The following is a 23,160-nucleotide window of genomic DNA, read 5'->3' as shown; positions in this document are numbered from 1 at the left end:
TCAAAATGGCCAAATCTATATTTTTAACTTGAAAACGTGAATTCCAATCGAAATGACATCTGCGACAAAATTATGGGAAAAGAATAACGGGCTGTGTCTCAAGACCGCATTATTGACGTAGGACTACGAGATTGTTTTTTGCTTTGTAATTTAATTGATAATTGCAAGATTATTTATTTATAAATGTTGTTTTAAAATAAACAAAGCTTGGGGACATTCAATATCCTTAATTGAATCTTAATTCATATTTCAAAATGCAGTTCCAAACCCATTCAAAATTGGGTTCAAAACATATACAATCAATTTTCAGGTACCTACTGAATGTTTATTTACAGTTTATTGATGCATTTCATATAACAAACCAGTTGAAAATACTTCAAAGTACGTCACATCATATTATTACATTTTGATGTTGCAGAGTTATGACAGATAAACTGAATCACATTTGAGTTTGTCCTTTATCTGTGTTGAAACCGAAATCTATCAAATAGCGAACACTGTAATTCTATAAATTGAAAGTCAATTAATATGTTTCATATTAACATATTTTGGTTTGTTTGAACTGATCTATCCTACAAAACATTGGGCTGTATTAAAATTTGCAAACATTATGGTACTATTTTGATAACTCTTCCCAACAAACAATTTGAGCTGCTTAAAGGCTGAATAAGCTATTTTTTAGCTGAAGAAGCAACATTTTGACTGAATAAGCTCTTGTTATGCTTCCAATGTTTGTTGGGTTTGTCTCGCTGATATAGGGGAAATGGCTCTAATGTTGGCCTATGAATCTTAGATTGGGCCCATCGCTAAAAATCTGCTATTTATCAATTTTTATCTAGATGAACGCGTCATTGGAACGGTACTAATGGATATTTTTGGTTGCTATTGAAAATTTAGTCGATTGCTGAAATTATGTATGGGCCCAAATTAGGAACATTTAGGCCGACATTACATCCATTTCCCCTATGCCATGAAAGTTGCAAATGAACAGCAGATGAAATGAAAGTTGAAGACAAAAGCAAAGTTCCAGGTTCTGGTTTGGTCGTAATAACTATGAGGAATAAGAAAAAATTACTGATTCAAGAATCATTCTTTCGAGGGCACACTTACTTCCTTGTGGTGAGGCAATTCTGAACTGAACTGTCCATCTTCCAATAGGTTTTATTCATGAGAACAACTTTTTCCGGGGCCGTTACTTTCTAGCTAGTCGAAGTTGCAAGTTAAAGCTATAAGAAGTTAAATTGTATGCTAGTAATAAGAAGTTAAACACTATACTAGTGTGATGTACACCATCCAATAAGGCTTGAAAACTTTTTCAAACACAGAAACCTTCTATCTAGTCAAGATGTCAAGTTAAGCAAATAATTTATTAGTCCCACCTGGGAGAAGAACTCCGAACTCAACTGTTCACCTCCCAATAGGTCTTATGCATCTTAAAAACTTTGATGAAGACCGCAATCCAGTGATCATGGTAAATTTGCAATTGGTTACTCATTGAGAATTACCCTTTGTGCCCTTGTAGGAAATAAAGATAAATATTTTTTTAACAACTGTTTGGCCTGGAGGGTCACCAGTTCTAACCATCATGACATCACTGTAAATTTCACTTAAAATCGTGAAAGTGAGGTTACTCACTGAGTGAGTCAAATTTTGCCTCAAAAATCTGCTCGAATATGACGAAAATCGAGAAAAAAATTTACCCAATCGAATTCAACTCACAATTGCATTACATACAAGGATGTTAACAAATTCAAAGTGAGCACCGTTAACTTAAATGCAATTTTAGCTATTCAACGGGGTTCTACTTCTGGAAGTTTGTCCTAGAAAATCTTGGAAAACTTTACTCATTCACTAATTAACCTATTTTTTTTGCAAATTTTGAGTTAAATTCGACTATATTTTGAGTCAATCCCATTAGCCGAGAACTAGTGTACTCATAGACTTCAAAGATTTATTTATTTATTTCTTTTTTTCAAGCGGATTTTTGTGAAAAAAATTTCTCACTTTCTACTATTTTGAGAGAAATCCTACTCAAGCTTGAGTTAGCCTCATCGGCTGTTTACGGCGTCTACCGATGTGACAACCGTCCCATCCCCATACGATTTGAAGCAAAAGTATTAGTAGTAAAATTATGTTTATTTCTGTTGATTATGATAGTACATTGATTTAACATTTTAATTGATTAGCCTACCTGGCTCTTCATCCTTTTTTCATTTGAAATTCTAATTTAATATTTGCGTTTTCGACTAGTTTACAGAATACCCCTTGAGGGGTGTGTTTAGATTGAATTTAAAAATTTGATAAGCTATCTACTTAATCTAAATTTTAACCTAATGTGCCAGATTCCTTATGATCAGCTGGTTGGATTAGCGGCGCCGGTGATGTAGTGGTGAGCGTGATTACCTCTCACTCCAGCAGGCCTGGGTTCAATCATAGTCGGCGCCGCCGGGATGTTCTGAGGCATAACATCTCTGATCACGCCTTCCTTCGGAAGGGAAGTAAAGCCGTTGGTCCCCGGTTCACGAGTTGATGGGTCGATAGGTAGGGTCCAGGTGTGGGAGCTGCCTCCCTGGCGTCGGCAGCATTGGTTCTCATCACGGATAACAAGATCGACTGTAGCTGTTCTCCGTAACTCTAGCGTCTGAAGACCAGCCAGGCGATGGAACTCAGAGTTCCTCATTCGTGGAGGACTGTTGAGGATCATCCTCAAAAATTTGTTTGAACCCTTTGTAATTAATTATATGATTTGAGTAGTAGCTATACTGAAGATCCGAGAGATGTCGCCCCTTCAGTGGTAGGAAAATCTTTTTTGCAGTATAGAGAATATAAGAAAATCAACGGTGTGTGACTAAACATGCTTTCACAGAAGGAAACAAATAAACGGGTGTTTACCTTATCACCATAGTAATGTACTCGTGCAAAACTGCCCATAAAGACGATAATGAATAAAAACTGAAAATTTTCATGCATTTTCAAATGGTTTCCTATCATTCCTATACATTCGAAAGTGACTGGCCCTCTGGATGTGGATGATGTCAAAAACAACAAAACATCCCAGATTGACATACCGAATTATGTGCTTATAGACATCAAGTTTGTTCTTCAGGGACAGAGTGGATCTCCTATTGACGAATGGATATAAGGAACTCATCAGGATGTTACATTTGGTTTTTGTTTTGTCAATGCAAAAGCAGCTTGCTGTCGAGTGTAAGGCCGAGGTACACTACCTTTTTTGACCATTCCACCACTGTGCCGTTCTAGTTGATGTTATTATTCTCAGACGGAACAAGTCTGGGTGATTTGGAATGAGGAAAGATGATGACCTGGGTCTTTGCCGCGTTGATACGGATCTTCCAGCTGTTGAATTATTCTGACAGGACACTTAGGCCTCTCTGAAGTTTGGCGCCAGAGCACCGATGACCCTACCCTTGAAGATGATGGATGTGTCATCTGCGGACAGAGAATGATGAATAAGATGCGGCCAAGGATGCTTCCTTGTGGGACACCAGCACCAAAGTGGAAAGTATCCGATGTGATGCCATTGAGAGAGACTTTGAATGTCCTGTCCGAAAGGTAATTTTTAATTATCTTCACTAGGCAGATTGGAAGACCGTATCGCTGCAATTTGTAGACCAGGCCATCAAACAGATGTTTTAGATACAGAGTTGTTCCATCTAAGAATGTTTGTTACTCGAGTCAGCTGATGGACGGGCGAACGACCTTTCCGGAAACCAAACTGTTCCTCGAATAACAAGTTGTTTTCTTCGGCTAGTTAGGAGCCGGTGGTAGACTGCTCTTTCGAACAGTTTTGATAACCCTGAGAGCATGCTTGGCACACACAGTTTTGGTCACGAACTGCTCATTTGCTAATAACTTTGCACACAGTTGACGCAACATAGTTCGGTTTGAAGTAGTAGATGGAATAGAATTTAAGCTTGTTAAAGATACGTGAAAAAAGTAGATTTCAATTCTAGTAATAAACTGTATTTGTTTTTGCGTTGTAAAAATTAAGTGAGAAATATTCGCTGCACATCTCGGACTTAAAGTTAAAAAATTCATTGGTGTTGATTCAAATGTTAAGATTAACCTACTCTTTGCATACTTATAGTTTGATCAATTTTCGATATTTAACTAATGATAAATTACTATAATATTTATACCAAACATATAACAAACCAAACCAAATTTCAAATCTGAATCAAAGGGTGTGAAAAGAATTTAAAACCATCAATAAATGTAGTTGAAGATGCTAATTTCAAATAACAGACTAAAGTGGTAATTTTTATACGATAGATGGAGAAGATGAAAGTCTAGTTGATAGTTCCGTTAGAGTACGGCAGTGTGAAAATTGCATATAGATAGTAGATAGCTAGGACAACTTTTAAGGAAGGTACAAATCGGTTTTTTCATCTCTCTTTACCAAACTCCCCCTTTGGAGAGGGATGGTGAGGGGATATGAACTATCAACTCTAGACTTTTATCTCCTCCATCTATCGTATAAAAATTACCACTTAAGTCTGTTATTTGAAATTAGCATCTTCAAGTATGTAAATCGTTGACTTCACGCAGAAGTAATATTAAACATATAGTCAAAGTGCATCAATAAATATCCAAGATATAAGCGTTTAAAACCTAACACTATTTTGTTACACATTTTTTTGATTTGCAACCTAGTAAAGTCCACAAATAAATAATTCCTTTTCCTGGGTAAACTATCCAAAAAGGTGTTTAAAAAGAAAATCAGGGTGTCCATTCCAATCCCATTTTTCAAGAACCCGGGTATTGAAAAAAAAAACTCTTACAAACTTTAACAAAAAAGGCGTTCAAAAATAACACTTTGAAATAATGATATAATATTGTCAGCAGAATTTCTCTACAAAACGTCTACTTTGTAGCAAAAAAATAGAAGAGTCTGTGCCTAGGGGCATGAACGAAAGCTTGACGTAGGACTGCTAGTGGACGGAGCAAATACCCAAGTAACACAGTCAATCAGTGTAAACCGTTTTTTTTTTGTGTAGACCGTACAATTGTTGTCTTAAGTGCTATTTTCACAATTTTGTTTTTCTTATATTTAAGCAACTAGATTAGCATTCTCTACTCTTCCTTTTTTATGTATTTTGTTGATGTAGGGGAATGAATAGAAAAAAGCAGAAAACAATAATATTGAGTATTGAGTGGTACCAGCTCGTCTCTCTGTAGCTAATCATAGCGAGCGAGCACGTCATTGGTTGATTACGGCTAAACACTTTGATCATTGTCTATAATTAACCATAAATAACCAACTAGCATCTTTATACCAAACAAATCTTACATTCAACCTGAATAAAATGGTTTAATTAAAATTGAAATTTATTAATCAATGACCATGTTATAAGCGTTCAAAACTTGACACTACTTTGTCAAAAAAAAATATTGCACCCTACTATAGTCCAAAAAGACGCCATAAATGTTGTGGGATAAAACAGTTCCCAAAAAAGTACCCCAAATAATGGTGTGATGACATGGTAACTCTCAGCGAGGAGAGCTGTAAAACTGTGCTTTTGAGGAGCATTCAAACAAGACCGGATTACAAATTGGATTGCGGCCGGAGCACATTCTGGTAGGTGTAAATTCTGTAAAAATAGTTCATCAGTACCTATCTTTGGCGCACGAAGCTTATTCCTTGCTTGCCGAACGCATCGAAACGATACAAGCTAATCGCGCATTATTAAACAAGTTTTGTTCTTTTGAAGACGGTTCAGTTTTATTTACAATAAACTAGAGCTCTTAGGTAAAGATTTATTGCTGGCCTTGAAAAAGGCCGCTTTTTTTTCTGTTTTCACTAAATTTTCATGGGTGATTGATAAATAAAACAATTCGTACTGATTGCAATATTCAAATTCTTGTGATATCGACGGATCACAGTGACTCCGATGAGCTGGATGTTCGACGGAATTTTAGGTACGTGTTTGGCAAAGATAACCCACGGACCATGGTGGCGGATCCCACGACGGTAAAGGTCGGCGCACAATGCATACGTTTTCGGGTTTTTTGAAAGATAATGCATGGGCTAACTGTCAAAAAAACCTGAAGTGCAGCTTTTCCATTTCCCTGGACCGATTTGCGTCTGCGTCTGGTAGTTTTTCATTGGTGTGAGGTGTATGTATTGAGCTGCTAGGAATACTACGATGTACACGCTGCATCGAACAAGTCCGAGGTCGCACCGTCCAACGTGCAACGTTGAATGATTGTGCGGCTTCGGCTTGTGTCGTTAAGGATCAACTTTCTGATGACTGTGTTAAGAGTGAGCACTGAACTGACGCAAAATTTAAAATTTTCGCTCCACAGTGTTCAAACGGTTTCAAATCGGGTCCTGATTAGCTTCCGAAAGTTTAAACTAATTTGATAAGAAACTGACTTGGCACAAACCATTTGAAGTTTATATGGAAATTACTGTGGGAAAACAAAACTTTTTGTTCATTGTCTTGTAGCCTTTTTACATATTGTACTATTAACAAATTTTATTGCTATTCTTATGAGAATTTTTGACAGCTACAACTTTGCGGAAAATCGTTTTTCAGCCAAACGTCAAATTAAATAGTTATTAATTGTTTAAGAGATTGATAATCATAAGATTAAGCAACTGAATTGTGAACAACACTGTATTCTGCAGTGTGACACAGTAGCCATGATTTTTGTCCTCTATTCTTCGCGCCATAAACACCAATGTTGCCTGCTAAGCAGTTGATTGAGCATAATCATAAGACATCAGTGACTTGAATCATTAATAATTTTTGTTCCTTACATGATCGAAAAGGGGTCTTCAACAAAGAAGTAGCTGAGAAAATTTTCAACAAGTTCAGCTATTATTTTCTAAAGTAGATTGAACTGGTGAATTTTGAGATAGATATGAAACGAAATTATGGTTTCTTCATAGTAATTCCCATATAAACTTCAAATGGTTTGTGCCAAGTCAATTTCTCACTAAATGAGTTCAAATTTTGGGAGGCTAAACAGGGCCCAATTTGGAACCATTTGAGCACTGTGGAGAGGAAATTTCAAATTTTGCATCAGTCCAATAGACATGCATCGATGATATTCTTTTGGTAATTTATCAACAACTGGGAATGGACAATGTCGATGCAATTTTTACAGAATCAATTTTTTGCCACAAAAAATCGATTTTTTTCATCCGATCTTTTTCTCTTCGATGTTTGACAAAATCAATTGTTCAAAGTTGATATCTATTTTTTATTTTTTTCTTTTTTTTTATAATGCATTTAAAAAATAAAACATCTGGTAGTTTAGGTGTTTTGTTTTTTAAATTAAATTAAAGGAGAAAATAAAATCACACAACTCTTTTTATGTTGCCGTTGACAGATTGCACAGTAACCCAGCCCTGCCGCCCTGCCCTACGCTTGCTGACTGCTGAGTGCTTGCTGAGTGCTGGCAGGTGCAGGCCCACACGGTAACCGCAAAATACCCAATAATGACTACAATGTAAGCATTTTCGAGGGAAACTGGGACTAAAGGGTGATACGGTCAAAATTTGGTCAAGGGAAAACGCGTGTAAATCGGTGAAATCAATTTAAATTTTTTTTTCAAGTTCAATTAGTATAAAATTCAGGAAAAATATTCAGTTAGGCTTCCGCTTTTCCAAATCCGAATTGCCGGGCCTTACGCTTGACCCCTGCCATCAGATTTTGTACAACCACCTTGTCCACCTTCTTCGCCGCAGAAAGCCAGTTTGCCTTGAACTGCTGCTCGCCCTTAGCAGTTTTTTTGGTCTTCTTTAGGTTCCGCTTGACAATAGCCCAGTATTTCTCAATTGGGCGGAGCTCTGGCGTGTTGGGAGGGTTCTTGTCCTTGGGAACCACCTGCACGTTGATGGCGGCGTACCACTCCATGGCCTTTTTACCGTAATGGCAAGATGCCAAATCCGGCCAAAACAGTACGGAACAACCGTGTTTCTTCAGGAAAGGCAGCAGACGTTTATTCAAACACTCTTTCACGTAAATTTCTTGGTTGACAGTCCCGGAAGCTATGAAAATGCTGCTTTTCAAGCCACAGGTACAGATGGCTTGCCAAACCAGATATTTCTTTGCGAACTTTAACAGTTTCATGTGCTTGAAAACATCTGCTACCTTTCCCCTTCCTTTTGCCGTATAAAACTCCTGTCCCGGAAGCTGCTTGTAGTCGGCTTTGACGTAGGTTTCGTCGTCCATTACCACGCAGTCAAACTTCGTCAGCATCGTCGTGTACAGCCTCCGGGATCGCGCTTTGGCCGTCGTATTTTGTTTATCATCGCGATTTGGAGTCACTACCTTCTTGTAAGTCGATAGTCCGGCTCGTTTTTTGGCTCGATGCACGGTTGTAGACGATACACCCAGCTTATTTGCGGCATCTCGGAGAGAGAGGTTAGGGCAACTCTCTTTGTCGTCTCAGCGGCTTCCGGTTTTCGATTTCCCCCCGATCCAGACTTCCTGGCTGTCGACAAACGTTTCCCAAACACTTTAATTACATTTGTAACGGTTGATTTGGCAACTTTTAGCGATTTTGCCAACTTTGCGTGCGAGTAGCTCGGATTTTCGCGATGCGCGAGCAAAATTTTGATACGCTGCTCTTCTTGCTTGGACGGCATTTTGACAACTGAAGAGTGAATTCCAAAATCAAAATAGGAGCAACATTCTACACACACACACCTTCAAAATGAGGGGTGTTCAGGTTTTTTAAATGCAAAATTGAAAGAAATACGTCAAGTTGATATTGACCAAATTTTGACCGTATCACCCTTTACCCATTAAATGAGTAAAATTTTACCCATTTAAGAGTAATTACAACTACAAAAATAAGTAGTAAGTATTCATTTGTGAGTATCAAATTCTCAAAAATGGCTAATTTGTTTACTCATTTAATGGGTAGTCCCAGTCTCCCTCGAAAATGCTTACTTTATAGTTATTATTGGGTATTTGTCGATTACCGTGCAGGGTAACTGAAAATTTTGGCGGTGCTGTCTTCCGTTCGGCGTGTCAGCTATTTGATTAATCTAAATATTCGCAATATTTCTTAATAATTCGGTATCAATAATTAAAAAGAGTGCAGTTGCTTTTGTGAACTGGCTTCAGACAAATAAATGCTCGCACAAATACACAAACATAATAGGAAGAGGAATATTTTTTCTAATAGGGGAAATGGATCAATGATTGGGCCCATCGCTAAAAATATGCTATTTATCAATTTTATCTAGATGAACGCGTCATTGGGACGATACTAATGGATATTTTTGGTCTCAATTGTCGATTGCTGAAATTATGTATGGGCCCAAATTAGGGGCATTTAAGCCAAAATTACACCCATTTCCCCTAGTAGATTATAAAGCGTAATTCAATGTGCAACGTTGAATGATTGTGCGGCTTGTGTCGTTAGGGATCAACTTTCTGATGGCTGTGTTAGGGGTGAGCACCGTGCGGTCGAGGAAAATGTATGGGAAATTTGAATATTTCCATATTTCTTCATTGTTAACTATTTGAATATTTAACAATTATAATATGTGACGTACCACAAAAATCTTATAACACTGGTGAATCGATCGACATACAAATCATCAAAATCCAATGATTTTGGTCCAAGTTATTAGCATTTAAAGTTTGACCAATTTTCGTTGCATTTCCCTGTATTGGCACCCTTCCCGAAAGACGTAGTCCTACGTCAAAAATAATCCAAAGGATTTTTGAGCATAAATTCTGGTGTATTGTTAGGAGAATGTCATGACATTTTTTAAATAAAAATCTCTATTACTATTGTGAAGAGTTATCCAAGTGATTTCTAACGATAGTATCTACAGTATTTTGAAGAGAATAATTTATTATTGCAATACGCAATACAATCCTCAACTTGCTTTCCTATGTGTATATTATTTTCCTTGGCGGTAATAGTAGAAGAAAATTAGTATAAGTGAGAATAAGCACACAATTACTTGAATATTCTCACTAACATTGGTTACTGACTAATAATCCCTTCGTTCAATAAAATCATGAAAAAGGAATTAAAAAATATAATCCAAAGGTATTTTGAGCAGATTTTTAGAGTTTTACGGAGAAAGAACTCATTCCAGCTCAAGTGGGTACACATTTAAAAAAAGTTGTGGTCGATGTCACCGATTTGAGCCAAACTTGACCAAAACGCTTATTTTGGCATTCTGAACAAACTCCTTTTTTGATTTTGTTCTAAAGTGTCTAGATCCTGCTGGGCTTTCCCCTGGATTTTCGAGGTTTTTTAAAAATTTCAACTTTCAGAAGAGATTTCTCCACAACCAAATAAGCTATTCGTGATCTTAGAAAGTCAATTTGAAGGTTTTTTAATGTTTATTCTTATAGGTGTACCCATGTTTTGGCTTTGTTATAGTAACTACAGTAAATTGTCAAAATATGGCCTATTTTCACCATAAGCGAGATTTTTTATTTTCTAATATTTTGGGCTCAAATCCTAAAAGTGAAAAATACGTTCCTATGGGATACAACCAAAACGTTCTTCCACGATGAAATCAGATAGATTAGCAGGTATACAAAATTTCAGTTGTGGATGAAAGCTGCTACTTGCAAGGGTATTTTGAGTAATTAATCTCACGAGCAAGAATGCAGTTATAAAGAAAAATAAACGCTAAATCTTTATTTTTCATTTTTTTAAAAACACACCCATTTAAGATCGTAACTGTCATGTTCTTCTTCTACGCATTTGAAGCTTATTGCTTATATTAGCTTATTTCGTGCTCTCAACTTAATGTTCTAAATGCACTTCCACTGTTGTTAATTGAGAGCTTTCGATGCCAAAATCAATGCATGACTTAACTGTTAACGTAACTGTCATGTATCGTCAGCAAACCCATAGTTCAAAATCAGTTTTTCAACCATTATGTACCATGTTTTCACTGCCATCTTCATCCACCCACCGTTATTTGTGTGTGTTTTCAAAAATGTTTATTTTTCTTTATAACTTTCAATGTTTATTTTTTTATAACCATAAAAAAAAACATTTTTGCTTGTGAGATTGCATCTAAAACAATAAAATAATTACTCAAATAAGGGTATTATTCAAGTAGCAGCTTTCATCCACAACTGAAATTTTGTATACCTGCTAATCTATCTGATTTCATCGTACTTCTAAAGCACAACGTTTTGGGTGTATCCCATAGGAACGCATTTATCACTTTTAAGACCATAATTAAATTATGAACAGAAGTAAATAAATAAGGTAGTAATGATTTCATATAATGAGAATCCTGCCCAGAACAAGTGAAATATAACATTAAAATATTATTGTGTCATCAGCGTGAAGGAATTCAAGAAAAAATAAAAATATTTTAAATAGCATAGATTTTTCACCCGAAAAGCTCAAAACTACCTCTCACTCATCTGGTCATATCTCAAAAACTATTTGTCCAAATTATTTACTCTTGCAAACACATCTAGTAGCAGAGTTTTCCAAAGTTTTTTGAAAATTTGAGCCCAAAATATTAGGAAATAAAAAATCCCGCCCATGGTGAAAATAGGTCTTTTTTGACAATTTTAATAGCTGCCGGTAATCAGGCTGTTAACTATAGTTACTATAATAAAAACAAAATATGGGTACAGCTATAACAATTAACATTCAAAAACCTTCAAATTGACGTTCTAAGATCACGAATAGCTCATTTGGTTGTGGAGAAATCTCTTCTGAAAGTTGAAATTTTTAAAAATCTCGAAAATACAGGGTTGTAGCCAAGAAGGATCTAGACACTTTAGAGCAAAACCCTAAAAGGCATTTGTTCAGAATGCCAAAATAAGCGTTTTGGCCAGGTTTGGCTCAAATCAGTGACATCGACCACAGGTGGTGTACCCACTTGAGCTGGAATGACCCTAATATGTAATTTTTAAAGGATATATTGAAAACATACTCTTGAATGTTTTGAGAATAAATTCATAGAAATTCCGAGCAGAATTTGCAGGAATTGTGAAACGAGGAAGGAAATCCTAGACAATCCTAATTCAAAATTATGCTATCTACCACTCGAACTTTTCCGTGAAACAATAATTTTAAAATTTGTTATCTTCAACACCGATAACATAGGACTTTATTTTTGTTAAGGGAATAGTCCACTCTGGAAATTTCAAAAAATCTTTTTTTTTTTTTAGCTTAAAAAATACTTTGGAATGTCTACTTTGACCGCAAGTCCACAAGTGACATCGTTCGAAAGTTATAGGCCGATTAGTGGACTCGTGTCCAGACGCTCCAAGCGCGCTCAGGCGAGCGCTCGGAGTACCCGCCCGTTACCGGCGATTATCTCTAAACGATGTTTTCAAAATTGGCGGGCGCTGTATTTTAGAAACGGCTCATTCAATTTAAACGGCGATTGAATTTTCGAGTTAAGTACCGTTTTTTCTAGTCTTGTACGAAGCTGATTTTCAAAAGAATCAAAAATGGATTTTTGGTGCAAGCTTTTATCTCCAATTTAAGGGTACATAAACGGACTGTTTTTTTCAAAACGTCGCCAAATTTTTATTTTTCAATCAAATCAAAAACGGCTACGTACAAGACTGGGTCATCTATCAGAGAATAACCACAAAAAAATTCGTTGTTCCAGCTCCAGTGGTGTGACCGCCAGACGTCCCACCCCGCGACGACTCAGACGGGAGGTCTCCTGGGGAACCTGGTGCAGCGGCTACAGGAGACATCCAATCGCGCCAAAAAAAATCTCAATTAAAGAGGACATTTCAATTGACAAAACCATGCATTCCTTTTTTTGAATTTATCGTTATTTACTCTCAAAAAAAATTCGTGAAAATGACCTATTTTTCATGCTGCCAGAGTGGACTACCCCCTTAAGCTTGAAAAATCTGAAAATTATTGCATTATTTTGTTAAAATCGCTGGTGCAAAATGCTCCACAATATTTTGATCGTAGGGCTGTGGCTTACAGACTGTGCTGAGTGGAGCACTTGGTTTTCTGAAAAGCCTATTTTAGTTTTTCATGGTGCTACTCTTAAACTTGGTATCTGATATGGAATTACATTGTTATAAACAAAATTGATACGGGATCGCATCGAGATTTTCAAATTTATTTTAGAGGAATTCTGAGCTATGTGACTTGAAAAAAAAAATAAAACTGAGATCCGTTCTTCTGTGCACTTACCGATAACAGGAATGTAGCGTACTCTCGGACGCGGAACGATATTTCTCACTGTAGATAGGGCCAACGGTGTGGATAATGTACTTCGCAGGCAGAAAGAATCCTGGCGTTACACAAACTTCACCGGTTTTGCATCCTAAAAAACGGAAGATTTTATTCCAACGGTCCAATTATAACATTGCGTTTCGGCACTCACTTCCGACGTCATGCACCACAGCGGAGGTTAGGGCGGCACCGGCTCGTCCGAAAATCTTCTTCGAAATCCGATTCTTCTCGGTCAGTGTCTCATCGGTGGTATTGGTAATCGCATCGATTTCCAGCAGTGAAATGTCCCCTTCCCTGTGGAATAAATAGAGATAAGTACTTGAAAGTTAGCAGAACTACGCTGGCAAATGACACCACGATAAGGCTTCCCAATGCACGTATTTCCCGAGGAAATAGGTAACACAGCTAAAAGTGGGTATGTGAAAATTCCACCCAGCAATTTATTACGACATAAGCATCGAGGCTTACAGTGTAACGCAACTCGCCAACATCCAGACCAATGGACAGGTTTGTTGCGATTGGAACTGTGAAATAATACTGAACTGTGTTCTCTATTACTAGGCCGCCGCAGCGGAAAATGCATCTAATGCATTGGAATGGAGGTCTTGAGAGTGAGATAAAAAAAAACCGGAATGTATGCACGCAGGTTATTGACGCAAATGCTACACTGCTGTCGCTTAAACACTGATATGCTAATGACAAATGGGGAACATGCGCCAATGGACGCAAGAATGCTGATAATTTCAATAGTGCACGCTTAGAAAAATTAATGTAAATTTAGGTGCTCTGAGACTGACATATGCGAGCGTCAATTTTGACATAAAGTTGAGTCATAACAGATGTGAAATTCAACAAAATCAACGTATTTTTCGTCGAGTAGCGATCTTTTCTGTCTCGGAGCACTTAATTTACGCGTCATCCTTTATGTCAAAGATGGATTCCATCACGTGAAAAATTAGTCATTTCTAAGTGTGTGGCTAATTGTCATTCTTCGAACCGTGAATATTCGCAATTTCAAACTATTGGTAATTTGCCATCAATTAGCATTCATTCTCGTTAACCAATTTCTGTTTCTAGCCATAGATGATCGAAATTCTGTTCTGAAGGGGACTATGGTACAAAAAGCATCCCCTGGGTAGAACGCACCAGTTGATTTTCATTCGTGATTTCCATGGCTTTTTCGTAACTTTTTTGATGTTTTATCAGAATTTCTGAATTTTGAAATCGAAATGCTGCATGATACATCATAGAATTGGGTACCAACCCAACAAACCTTGAATGCTAAATAAGAGCTTATTCAGCTAAAAAATTGCTCCGTCAGGTTTTATTCAGCTTTAATTGTTTTCTGGGAAGATAAACTCAAAGCAAAATCAAAACGTGCGTTCTACCTCGGGGGTGTGTTTTGTACCATTCTCCCATACTTCGGTTAACGAAGACTGTCCTGAAATCAAAAAGCATTTGTTAGTAATAGTGTAGGTGTACCAGTTATGGCCATAGATTCCTATTATAGTGTGTTCCATTTATGGCCTATGGGGTTCCCATGTGTCTTAATTGGAACACACCATAGTAGTAACCTATAGCCATAACTGGTACACCTACCCTACGAATAATTTAAACTACGGATTGGTTTTTTTTCTTTGATTTGTTTTCCGTCGATCTTGTTTTCTGTGCTGAGCACCAATGCTACCGACGCCAGGAAGGCAGCTCCCACACCTGGACCCCACTTATCGACCCTCAACTCATGAATCGGGGACCAACGGCTTTACTTCCCTTCCGAAGGAAGGCGTGATCAGAGATGTTATGCCTCAGAACATCCCGGCGGCGCCGAATGGGATTGAACTACGGATTGGTTGAAAAACTGTATTCTTATCAGCAGAATTAACATATAGAACCGAGAGATCATGTGGCGAACTTGTGAAAGAGGCTTATGTGCCGAATGTAAATTACAACGTCAATTACGTGCAGATTAAAACTCATCCGCGTAAACCAACAGCTGATGGCCTTAGCTTCAATATTCAATACGTTCTTCCCCGAGCTGCATTATTATTCATCATCTTCATCATCTTCCTGGACAATCCGATCGGCTGCCCTAATTCTGAAAAGTTATATTCATCACATTCGGGAGGAAGCCGCAAGTGATTGTAAGTATTGGCAAGAATATGAAATCCCACAACATTTTCCGCAACATCAAATTTCCCCTAAAGCATGTTCCATATTTGCCTAGAAACTTGTTGCCTAGTTGGGATGGATTATGCTGCTTTTCTGGATGAACTTCTTGTCGAAAGTACTGCAAATTTCTAATAGGAAGATCTCGAAATATCGTCAGTAGTTGTCAGAATTTCTCGTCGGAAGTACTCTGCATTTCTCCTCGGAAATTCTCTAAACTTCTCGTAGGAAATTTTGTGAAGTTCGCATCGGAAGTACTCTGAATTTTAAATTTCTCCTCGGAAGCCTTGAACTTCTCTTCGAAAGATCTTTGAACTTCTCGCCGGAAGTTCTCTGATCTTCTCCTCGGAAGTTCTGTGAACTTCTCCACGGAAGATCAGTGAACTTCTCATCGGAAGTTCTCTGAATGTATTATAAATATCTTGTCAGAAGTTCTAAAAGCTTCTTGTCGGAAATAATCTGAATTCCATTGTCGTCAGAAAATCTCATAATTTCTCATCGGAAGTTCCCTGGACTTCTCGTCGGAAGTTCTCTGTATTTCTCCCCAGAGAACTCTCTGAACTTCTCGTCGGAAATTTTGTGAAGTTCGCATCGGAAGTTCTCTGAATTTTAAATTTCTCCTCGGAAGCTTTGAACTTCTCTTCGAAAGATCTTTGAGCTTCTCGCCGGAAGTTCTCTGATCTTCTCCTCGGAAGTTCTGTGAACTTCTTCTCGGAAGTTCTGTGAACTTCTCTTCGGAAGTTCTCTGAATGTATTATGAATATCTTGTCAGAAGTTCTAAAAGCTTCTTGTCGGGAATAATCTGAATTCCATTGTCGTCAGAAAATCTCATAATTTCTCATCGGAAGTTCCCTGGACTTCTCGTCGGAAGTTCTCTGTATTTCTCCTCGGAAGTTCTCTGAACTTCTCGTCGGAAATTTTGTGAAGTTCGCATCGGAAGTTCTCTGAATTTTTAATTTCTCCTCGGAAGCTTTGAACTTCTCTTCGGAAGATTTTTGAACTCCTCGCTGGAAGTTCTCTGATCTTCTCTACCGAAGTTCTGTGAACTTCTTCTCGGAAGTTCTGTGAACTTCTCTTCGGAAGTTCTCTGAACGTATTATGAATATCTTGTCAGAAGTTCTAAAAGCTTCTTGTCGGGAATAATCTGAATTCCATTGTCGTCAGAAAATCTCATAATTTCTCATCGGAAGTTCCCTGGACTTCTCGTTGGAAGTTCTCTGTATTTCTCCTCGGAAGTTCTCTGAACTTCTCGTCGGAAATTTTGTGAAGTTCGCATCGGAAGTTCTCTGAATTTTAAATTTCTCCTCGGAAGCTTTGAACTTCTCTTCGGAAGATTTTTGAACTCCTCGCCGGAAGTTCTCTGATCTTCTCTACGGAAGTTCTGTGAACTTCTTCTCGGAAGTTCTGTGAACTTCTCTTCGGAAGTTCTCTGAACGTATTATGAATATCTTGTCAGAAGTCAGAAGCTCTTAGTCTTCTTGTCGGAAATTCTCTGAATTTCTTTGTCGTCAGAAAATCTCAGAATTTCTCATCGGAAGTTCTCTGGACTCCTCGTCGGAAGTTCTCTGCATTTCTCCTCGGAAGTTCTCTGAACTTCTCGTAAGAAATTTTGTGAAGTTCGCATCGAAAGTTCTCGGATTTTTTAATTTCTTTGACTATATGTTTAGTATTACTTCTGCGTGAAGTCAACGATTTACATAGTTGAAGATGCTAATTTCAAATAACAGACTAAAGTGGTAATTTTTATACGATAGATGGAGGAGATGAAAGTCTAGAGTTGATAGTTCCGTTAGAGTACGGCAGTGTGAAAATTGCAAATAGATAGTAGAAAGCGAGCTAGGACAACTTTTAAAGAAGGTACAAATCGGTTTTTTCATCTCTCTTTACCAAACTCCCCCTTTGGAAAGGGATGGTGAGGGGTGTCTCACCCCCCCCCCCCCCGCCAGTGGTGTATTGAATGCCAATAAGAATGGCATCCGGATTATATGCAGCAATAAAATATAATTTTAAATTTAACGAAAATTAAATAAACGAGGCCATTCTGGAGTCAAAAATGGCGGCCATCGGGTTTCAAATTAAGTGTTAATTACCCTTAGGTATGGGTAAAATCGATACTCGACGCCATTTTGGAATCCAAGATAGCGACCATTGGTTTTATGAAGTTTCAAATACCGTAAGATATGGATAGTGATTAATTGAAAGTGACTTTGTTGGGCCCTGGGGCCATTATACATGAGTGCGTTGAGAGAGAGTGTGCTATTTCGATACGGATCGCCCGGGTAGTCAGACATGTTACTAATCCCATAACGTTTATCCTTGTGGCGTCCAACGATGACCTGGTATGGGCCGCAATAATCAACCCATACATATGAGAAGTGCCGAACAAAGGCTGCTAGTCGTTCTTTCGGGAGATTCGCCATCATGGGAGGTTCAGTTTTAGCTCGACGGATTTTACAACGTTGACATTTTCGATGGACTCTGTCACACTCCGTACGTACCCTTGGAATGTCGAACTTCCTTCGAGCCTCGTTTCTTTCCACTGGCGGTGATACTTTTCATGGATGTCCTGGAGCACTAGTTTAGTTAGCGTTGTTCCTTCTGGCCACACCTCAAATCGAAAGACCGGGATTGACTTTAACGCACCTCAACACCTTGCTACGCAGCTGATGGTCCTTGGTTCCAGTTTTTTCGTAGGTCCGCTGATTCCTTTCCACACTCAGGGTTTCCTTGTAGGTTTTGAACACTCGACAAACTGGCATCGGCATATTTAGCACTTTAACCAGCTTGGAGCCGATGTCAATCATACAAGGTCTGGAGCAACAGACAGCTTGCTGGTGTTAGAAGCAAAATTGTTGTAAACTAATTACGATGTCACGGCAGCACAACATTCCAAACTGCGAACGGCAGACGTGTCGTCAGAGAAAACAGCTGTATCGTGTAAAAAAGATAAACATTGCAGTGAAATACGAACACCACTAAACATTTCCATATTACATTAATATCAATAAGCCGGTTGGGCCAGACCTTGTATAATTGACATCGGCTAGGAACCGGACTACTCCGGATTTTCTTCTTTCGAGTTCCATTTGACGTTATTTCTGAACGCGATCGACTACTTTGATCAAACTTGCACTTGCATTTTCGATTATCAACACTAGAGGCGTACTAGTGGCGCGCAATGGGCGTACCAATTTACTTTTAGTCAGCCTTTAGACTCCAAATGAGTCACAATTCGAACCAATAGTGTTGAGGCTTGGTTCACAGCATAAGATTCACACATTAAGTGGATGTGTTTCACAATAAGTGCAAAATTAAGCGTTGCCGTCTGTATTTTTTTTTTTTTTTTTTGTGGTACAACTCACAAAAAACTCACCAAATTACGAATCGCTGATTGATCTGCTCATCACACGGAAACGGACTCGCGTCGTGCCAGGGTCCTTCCGCACAAGGGATATGGCTGTAGTCGGTCGGTATGGGACGGTTGCTGCTACCACTGCTGTCTTTAGCTCCCCAGGACGTTAGGCTATCTACAGTAACGTAGTGCTAGGGAGGGTGGGAAAGTAGAAAAAATATGATAAATGCCATGTGATTACAGTCAGCGAATTTCCAACGCCAGCTCGCTATTTCTCTCTTGCAAGCAAATCTGGTAGTTACTTGTGTTAGTGGCTTTGTGATTCCTCCTAGTGACGGTTCAATATTCTCATTGTAGATGTCAGACACTAGTCTCATCGCTCTGTGGATTTGTTTTTTTTTTTGGCCAATGTTCATTATTGATTTGTCGTTCGGTTTCATTATTGGAGTTGTTGTCGATTCGGGTCGGGCGAACGCGTGGGTGAGAAGAAAGAAGAGAGAAATATTTACATTAACCGGGTGCACATCGCGATTGGACCTTGTTTACGATTTTGTCTACATTCGAAGCTGATCAGCCGTACTACAGGTGCACACTTGTTGAAAAAGCTCCAAGAAGGTTAATGGCAGTCGCTTGCTGCTACCGTTGTAACAACATTCTAACGGGACTTGGATTGCAATATTGGAATTGCATCCTATAGATAGATAGGTACTCCTATGTGTGCACCTGCAACAGAGATTAGTTTCTGCTTATTCGGGAGCTCTCAGTTGCATGGTGTATGGTGCTGCGTTCTTGAAGATAAATTAATATATAAATATTCAACACAGAGCGTTCCTTTGAGGGAAGGAAATCTCATTTATACTTGTGGGTGGGATGGATCAGGGATCAGGGTGCTTGGGTAAAGTAATATTCTGCTGATAAGATGCAGTCTTGTGCCTGTTTCTGTTTAATATTGATCTCGTGCAATTGCCACTAGATGGGTTTACAGCTCGTTATATTCATTAGGGTTCCCTGATACTTCCTGGTATGAAGCCCCATTGTCGACGTATGCGCTAAAACGATTTGCGATACACCTTTAAGTCGCCTATGAACTTGGTTGGAAGAGAATTCAGCGAACCCATAATTACCGATCAATAAAAGAACTAGTAAAACTATGAGGAACACAATTCCTGACTTCAACCTTTCAAATCAATCCCCAAACGGTGGTGGTCGTGGTCTTTTAAAACGATCAGTCATGCCCCAAACCGATTTCGCATACCTCCCTGTCGCTGCACAGGGCTCAACGGTAAGCAAGTGATTCATGAATCTAGCAAAAAATAAAAAGCAAATCAGAAACAAAGAGAATCCACCTCTGCATACCTCACTCAACCCGCATAATGACGCTTTTTGCTACATCGAGCTATTCGACCTCAACCAACCCGGCGACGTAAACTTACGAAACATACCGCTGTAAGTTGCTTGTTTTATTGCAACTTTCCTCAAGAAAGCCATCAAAAATTTTAAATTGTCTTCACCCAGTTAAATCGTACACCTTTCATCCGACCCCAGGTAATTAAATTACTTCTTTCCATACCGATGACGATGTCTGTGTATCATTTGTTTTCCCAATCCCCGACAAAACCACCGGCAGGCAGACTCTTAACAAGAGGCAGAGTGTGCTTTAGTTTGTTCAATTGAATATTCAGAACACGATGACACCATTTCCATCCGGATCTCAAGCCCACGGTGAGGCGAGAACCGGTACTCATTATGACACTGCGGCCGGTCGGTGGGTGATGATGATGGTTGAGTTGGTTTTTTGGCACCATGTGTTGCTTGTTTAGTAAATATGTGTACGATTGCGGAGAAGAGAGCAGTTAAGTCATGATTCCAACGATCACAGCGAATGAATAGTGGCCTCGACTATGAAGCAAAGCCATGTTGAAGGCGAAGGGTTCTGTTCTCGCTCTAATTGGAAATCTTTTTTTTTCTTTGATTTGTTTTCCGGCGATCTTATTTTCCGTGCTGAGCACCAATGCTACCGACACCAGGGAAGGCAGCTGCCGCACCTGGACCCTACCTATCGACCCATCAACTCATGAACCCCGGGGACCAACGGCTTTACTTCCTTTCCGAAGGAAGACGTGATAAGAGATGTTATGCCTCGAACATCCCGGCGGCGCCGACTGGGATTGAACCCAACCCAGGCCAGCTGGGGTAAGAGGTAATCACGCTTACCACTACACCACCGGGGCCACTTAATGGAGGGTCTGTGTTTGAGTTTATTTCTTCCCTGCTTTCTGCTTACTTTCTCCTGCGCTTTCTTGCTCTGTTTTAACAGCTTCAGGTAGTCGAAAAACGGTCGCTGCTGTTCCTAGTTTCCTCCATTCGCTTGTTCTCCCCGCCCTTCGAGGTTGACTTCTTAATCGAGCACCTCAATTGCATCCCCTGTGGCGCCTTCAACTATCACACTTGCGTACAAACTACTATTCAAACTGCTATCGGACCGATTTTCGGTAGCCTGGTTGTGGTTCTCTTCATCCTGATTTCCATCTTCATCCTGTCGTTGCTTCTCTAGCTGCTTCCGAGCCTTCCTCTTGGGGCATGAAATAATCCAATGCCCCTCTAGCTTACACAAAAACCATATGTTTTGTTCCCTTGATGGGATGTATTCCCTTCTGATTAATGAAGTGCAGCACCTCGCATTTTCATTTTTCACATCCAGACACACACCCTTACACCCAGTGTACATGTCGAACCACAACTCTGCTCAGAATGTTTCCTCTCATCTACTACAGAGCATTCGACATCGCTCGAGCGACGGCCAACAGTCGTAGTGTTGGCCATTGAGGACATCTAGGATTTGATAGTACATTGCATTAAGACGGGAAGAACCCTCATGAATGTAGGCGTATAAAGAAAGAGAAAAGGGTTAGAAATTTCCTTTTAATTCCATTATCATAATTGCATATCCTTTATAGATACGCTTATTTCGTCTACAACGTTCGGGCTTCTTCAGTGTATTGTATTCTCTACCATTAGTAAAAGACACTGAAGAAGTCTGCACATTATCAAGAATAAGCAATTAAGGGAGTGAAATAAAATGGAAATTACTAATCCTTCTTTCTTTCTTTATAAAGACTTGAGCTTTCCAAAAACAAATCAACTCAGTATCAGCTGAATGAATATGTTTGGCAATTCCAGCAACTAGGCGTTGTCACTTCATCCCGGAGTGCATACTACGGGATTCAGAGGAGTATCCAATTTTCATTTTAGTTTCTGTATAAACGATCGGGCCCTGATCCGTTCCGATATGGACAGGCAGTAACTCTGATCTCAAGGACAAAGACAAGCGAGGAAAGAAAAGTGCAAACCTGAAATCACACCCGAGGATCAGATTCACTCTTTTGACGAGGTGCACTAACTAGTCCGGGAAGCTATAACACCGTCGTACATTACCTTTTGCCATCAGGCACCAGTGATGGCAAAATCATCAATCAAATTATATTTTTCCGGTCTCATACGCTCTCAATATCACGCGTGATATTGGAACAAAATATCATGCTTGATATTGATTTTACAAGCTCCTTTGATACTGCGAGACTATTCACAACGTGCAAAAATCAAGCGGAGAGTTTACTAGACACAAAAATCATTCCGTTGCACACCGTTTTCTTAGAAAGAGAAAGTATAGCATGCTCTTTTTACTGTTCACCGATGGCAGACACGAAGTGACTGCTGCCAGCCGTTATGGAAGTTTCGGTTGCGTTCGGGTGTAGAGCAAAAATCATTAAACTCACAGTTTGTTGAGATTTGCAGCTGGTGTGTTTCGTTAGCTTGATATTCCGAGCTGCGATATAACAGCTTGCAAATCAACCGCAACTGTATGCTTGTTGATTGTTGTCTACGAAAATCAAGCGTGATCTTGGGCATTGGTGAGATTTGATTTTTTTATATTTTCCCAACACTGTCAGGCACTATGCTATCGTAATTTGTAACCAAATAGTCAGAAGAATGCGTGTAGTAACCAGGGCCCCAAGCAACGATGAAGCTGTAAACCATCACTTTCAATTGAAAGCCATTCTGTCTTCTCTTCGAGCTGATCCCCGTCAACATCAACAGAACCACTTTCGATCAGTTTTCATGCTGTTTGTTTTGGCTTGACTCGTGTTCATTTCTTCTTTCATTGTCAAAGGGAATTACTTTAGCATTGAAGCGAAGCTGTTCGATCCAAATTCGCGCAGCTTTTATGACTTTTGTTGACGCTTCATTTAAGCGTATGTGCATAGATTTGTGCACGTGAATGTCAAATTTATCATTGTCGAATGGTTTGTTTACTCATCAATATGAAGATTTTTTTAATCGGGGTGACGTCTAGAGATCGAAAATCGATGTCCGACGCCATTTTGAAATCCAAGATGGTGGCGTCCAGAAGTAAAAGTCGTAAATACTATCAAATACCTATCAATAAAGGTATT

General features: G+C 39.0%; 1 protein-coding gene across 3 annotated transcripts in view; it reads right to left on the bottom strand.

Moving 5' to 3' along the window:
- Positions 1–23,160, bottom strand: part of Gdap2 (ganglioside induced differentiation associated protein 2) — a 255,170-nt gene that overhangs the window by 150,343 nt on the left and 81,667 nt on the right. For all 3 annotated transcript variants that reach the window (XM_065220798.1, XM_065220799.1, XM_065220800.1), the window contains exons 2-5: positions 19,009–19,087; positions 18,728–18,897; positions 13,340–13,482; positions 13,147–13,279 (exon numbers count right to left, since the gene is read on the bottom strand). In XM_065220798.1, coding sequence (XP_065076870.1) covers positions 13,147–13,279; positions 13,340–13,482; positions 18,728–18,897; positions 19,009–19,083 — 521 coding nt within the window. In that variant the 5' untranslated portion in view covers positions 19,084–19,087. The remainder of the gene's footprint in view (positions 1–13,146; positions 13,280–13,339; positions 13,483–18,727; positions 18,898–19,008; positions 19,088–23,160) is intronic.

This window comes from Ochlerotatus camptorhynchus, unplaced genomic scaffold (genome assembly GCF_037179485.1).
Source record: "Ochlerotatus camptorhynchus isolate MF236.1 unplaced genomic scaffold, CSIRO-AGI_Acam_v1.1 ptg000132l, whole genome shotgun sequence".
NCBI classification, from domain to species: domain Eukaryota; kingdom Metazoa; phylum Arthropoda; class Insecta; order Diptera; family Culicidae; genus Ochlerotatus; species Ochlerotatus camptorhynchus.
Note: the sequence above shows the minus strand (reverse complement) of the source record. Positions and strands in the feature narration are given on the sequence as shown.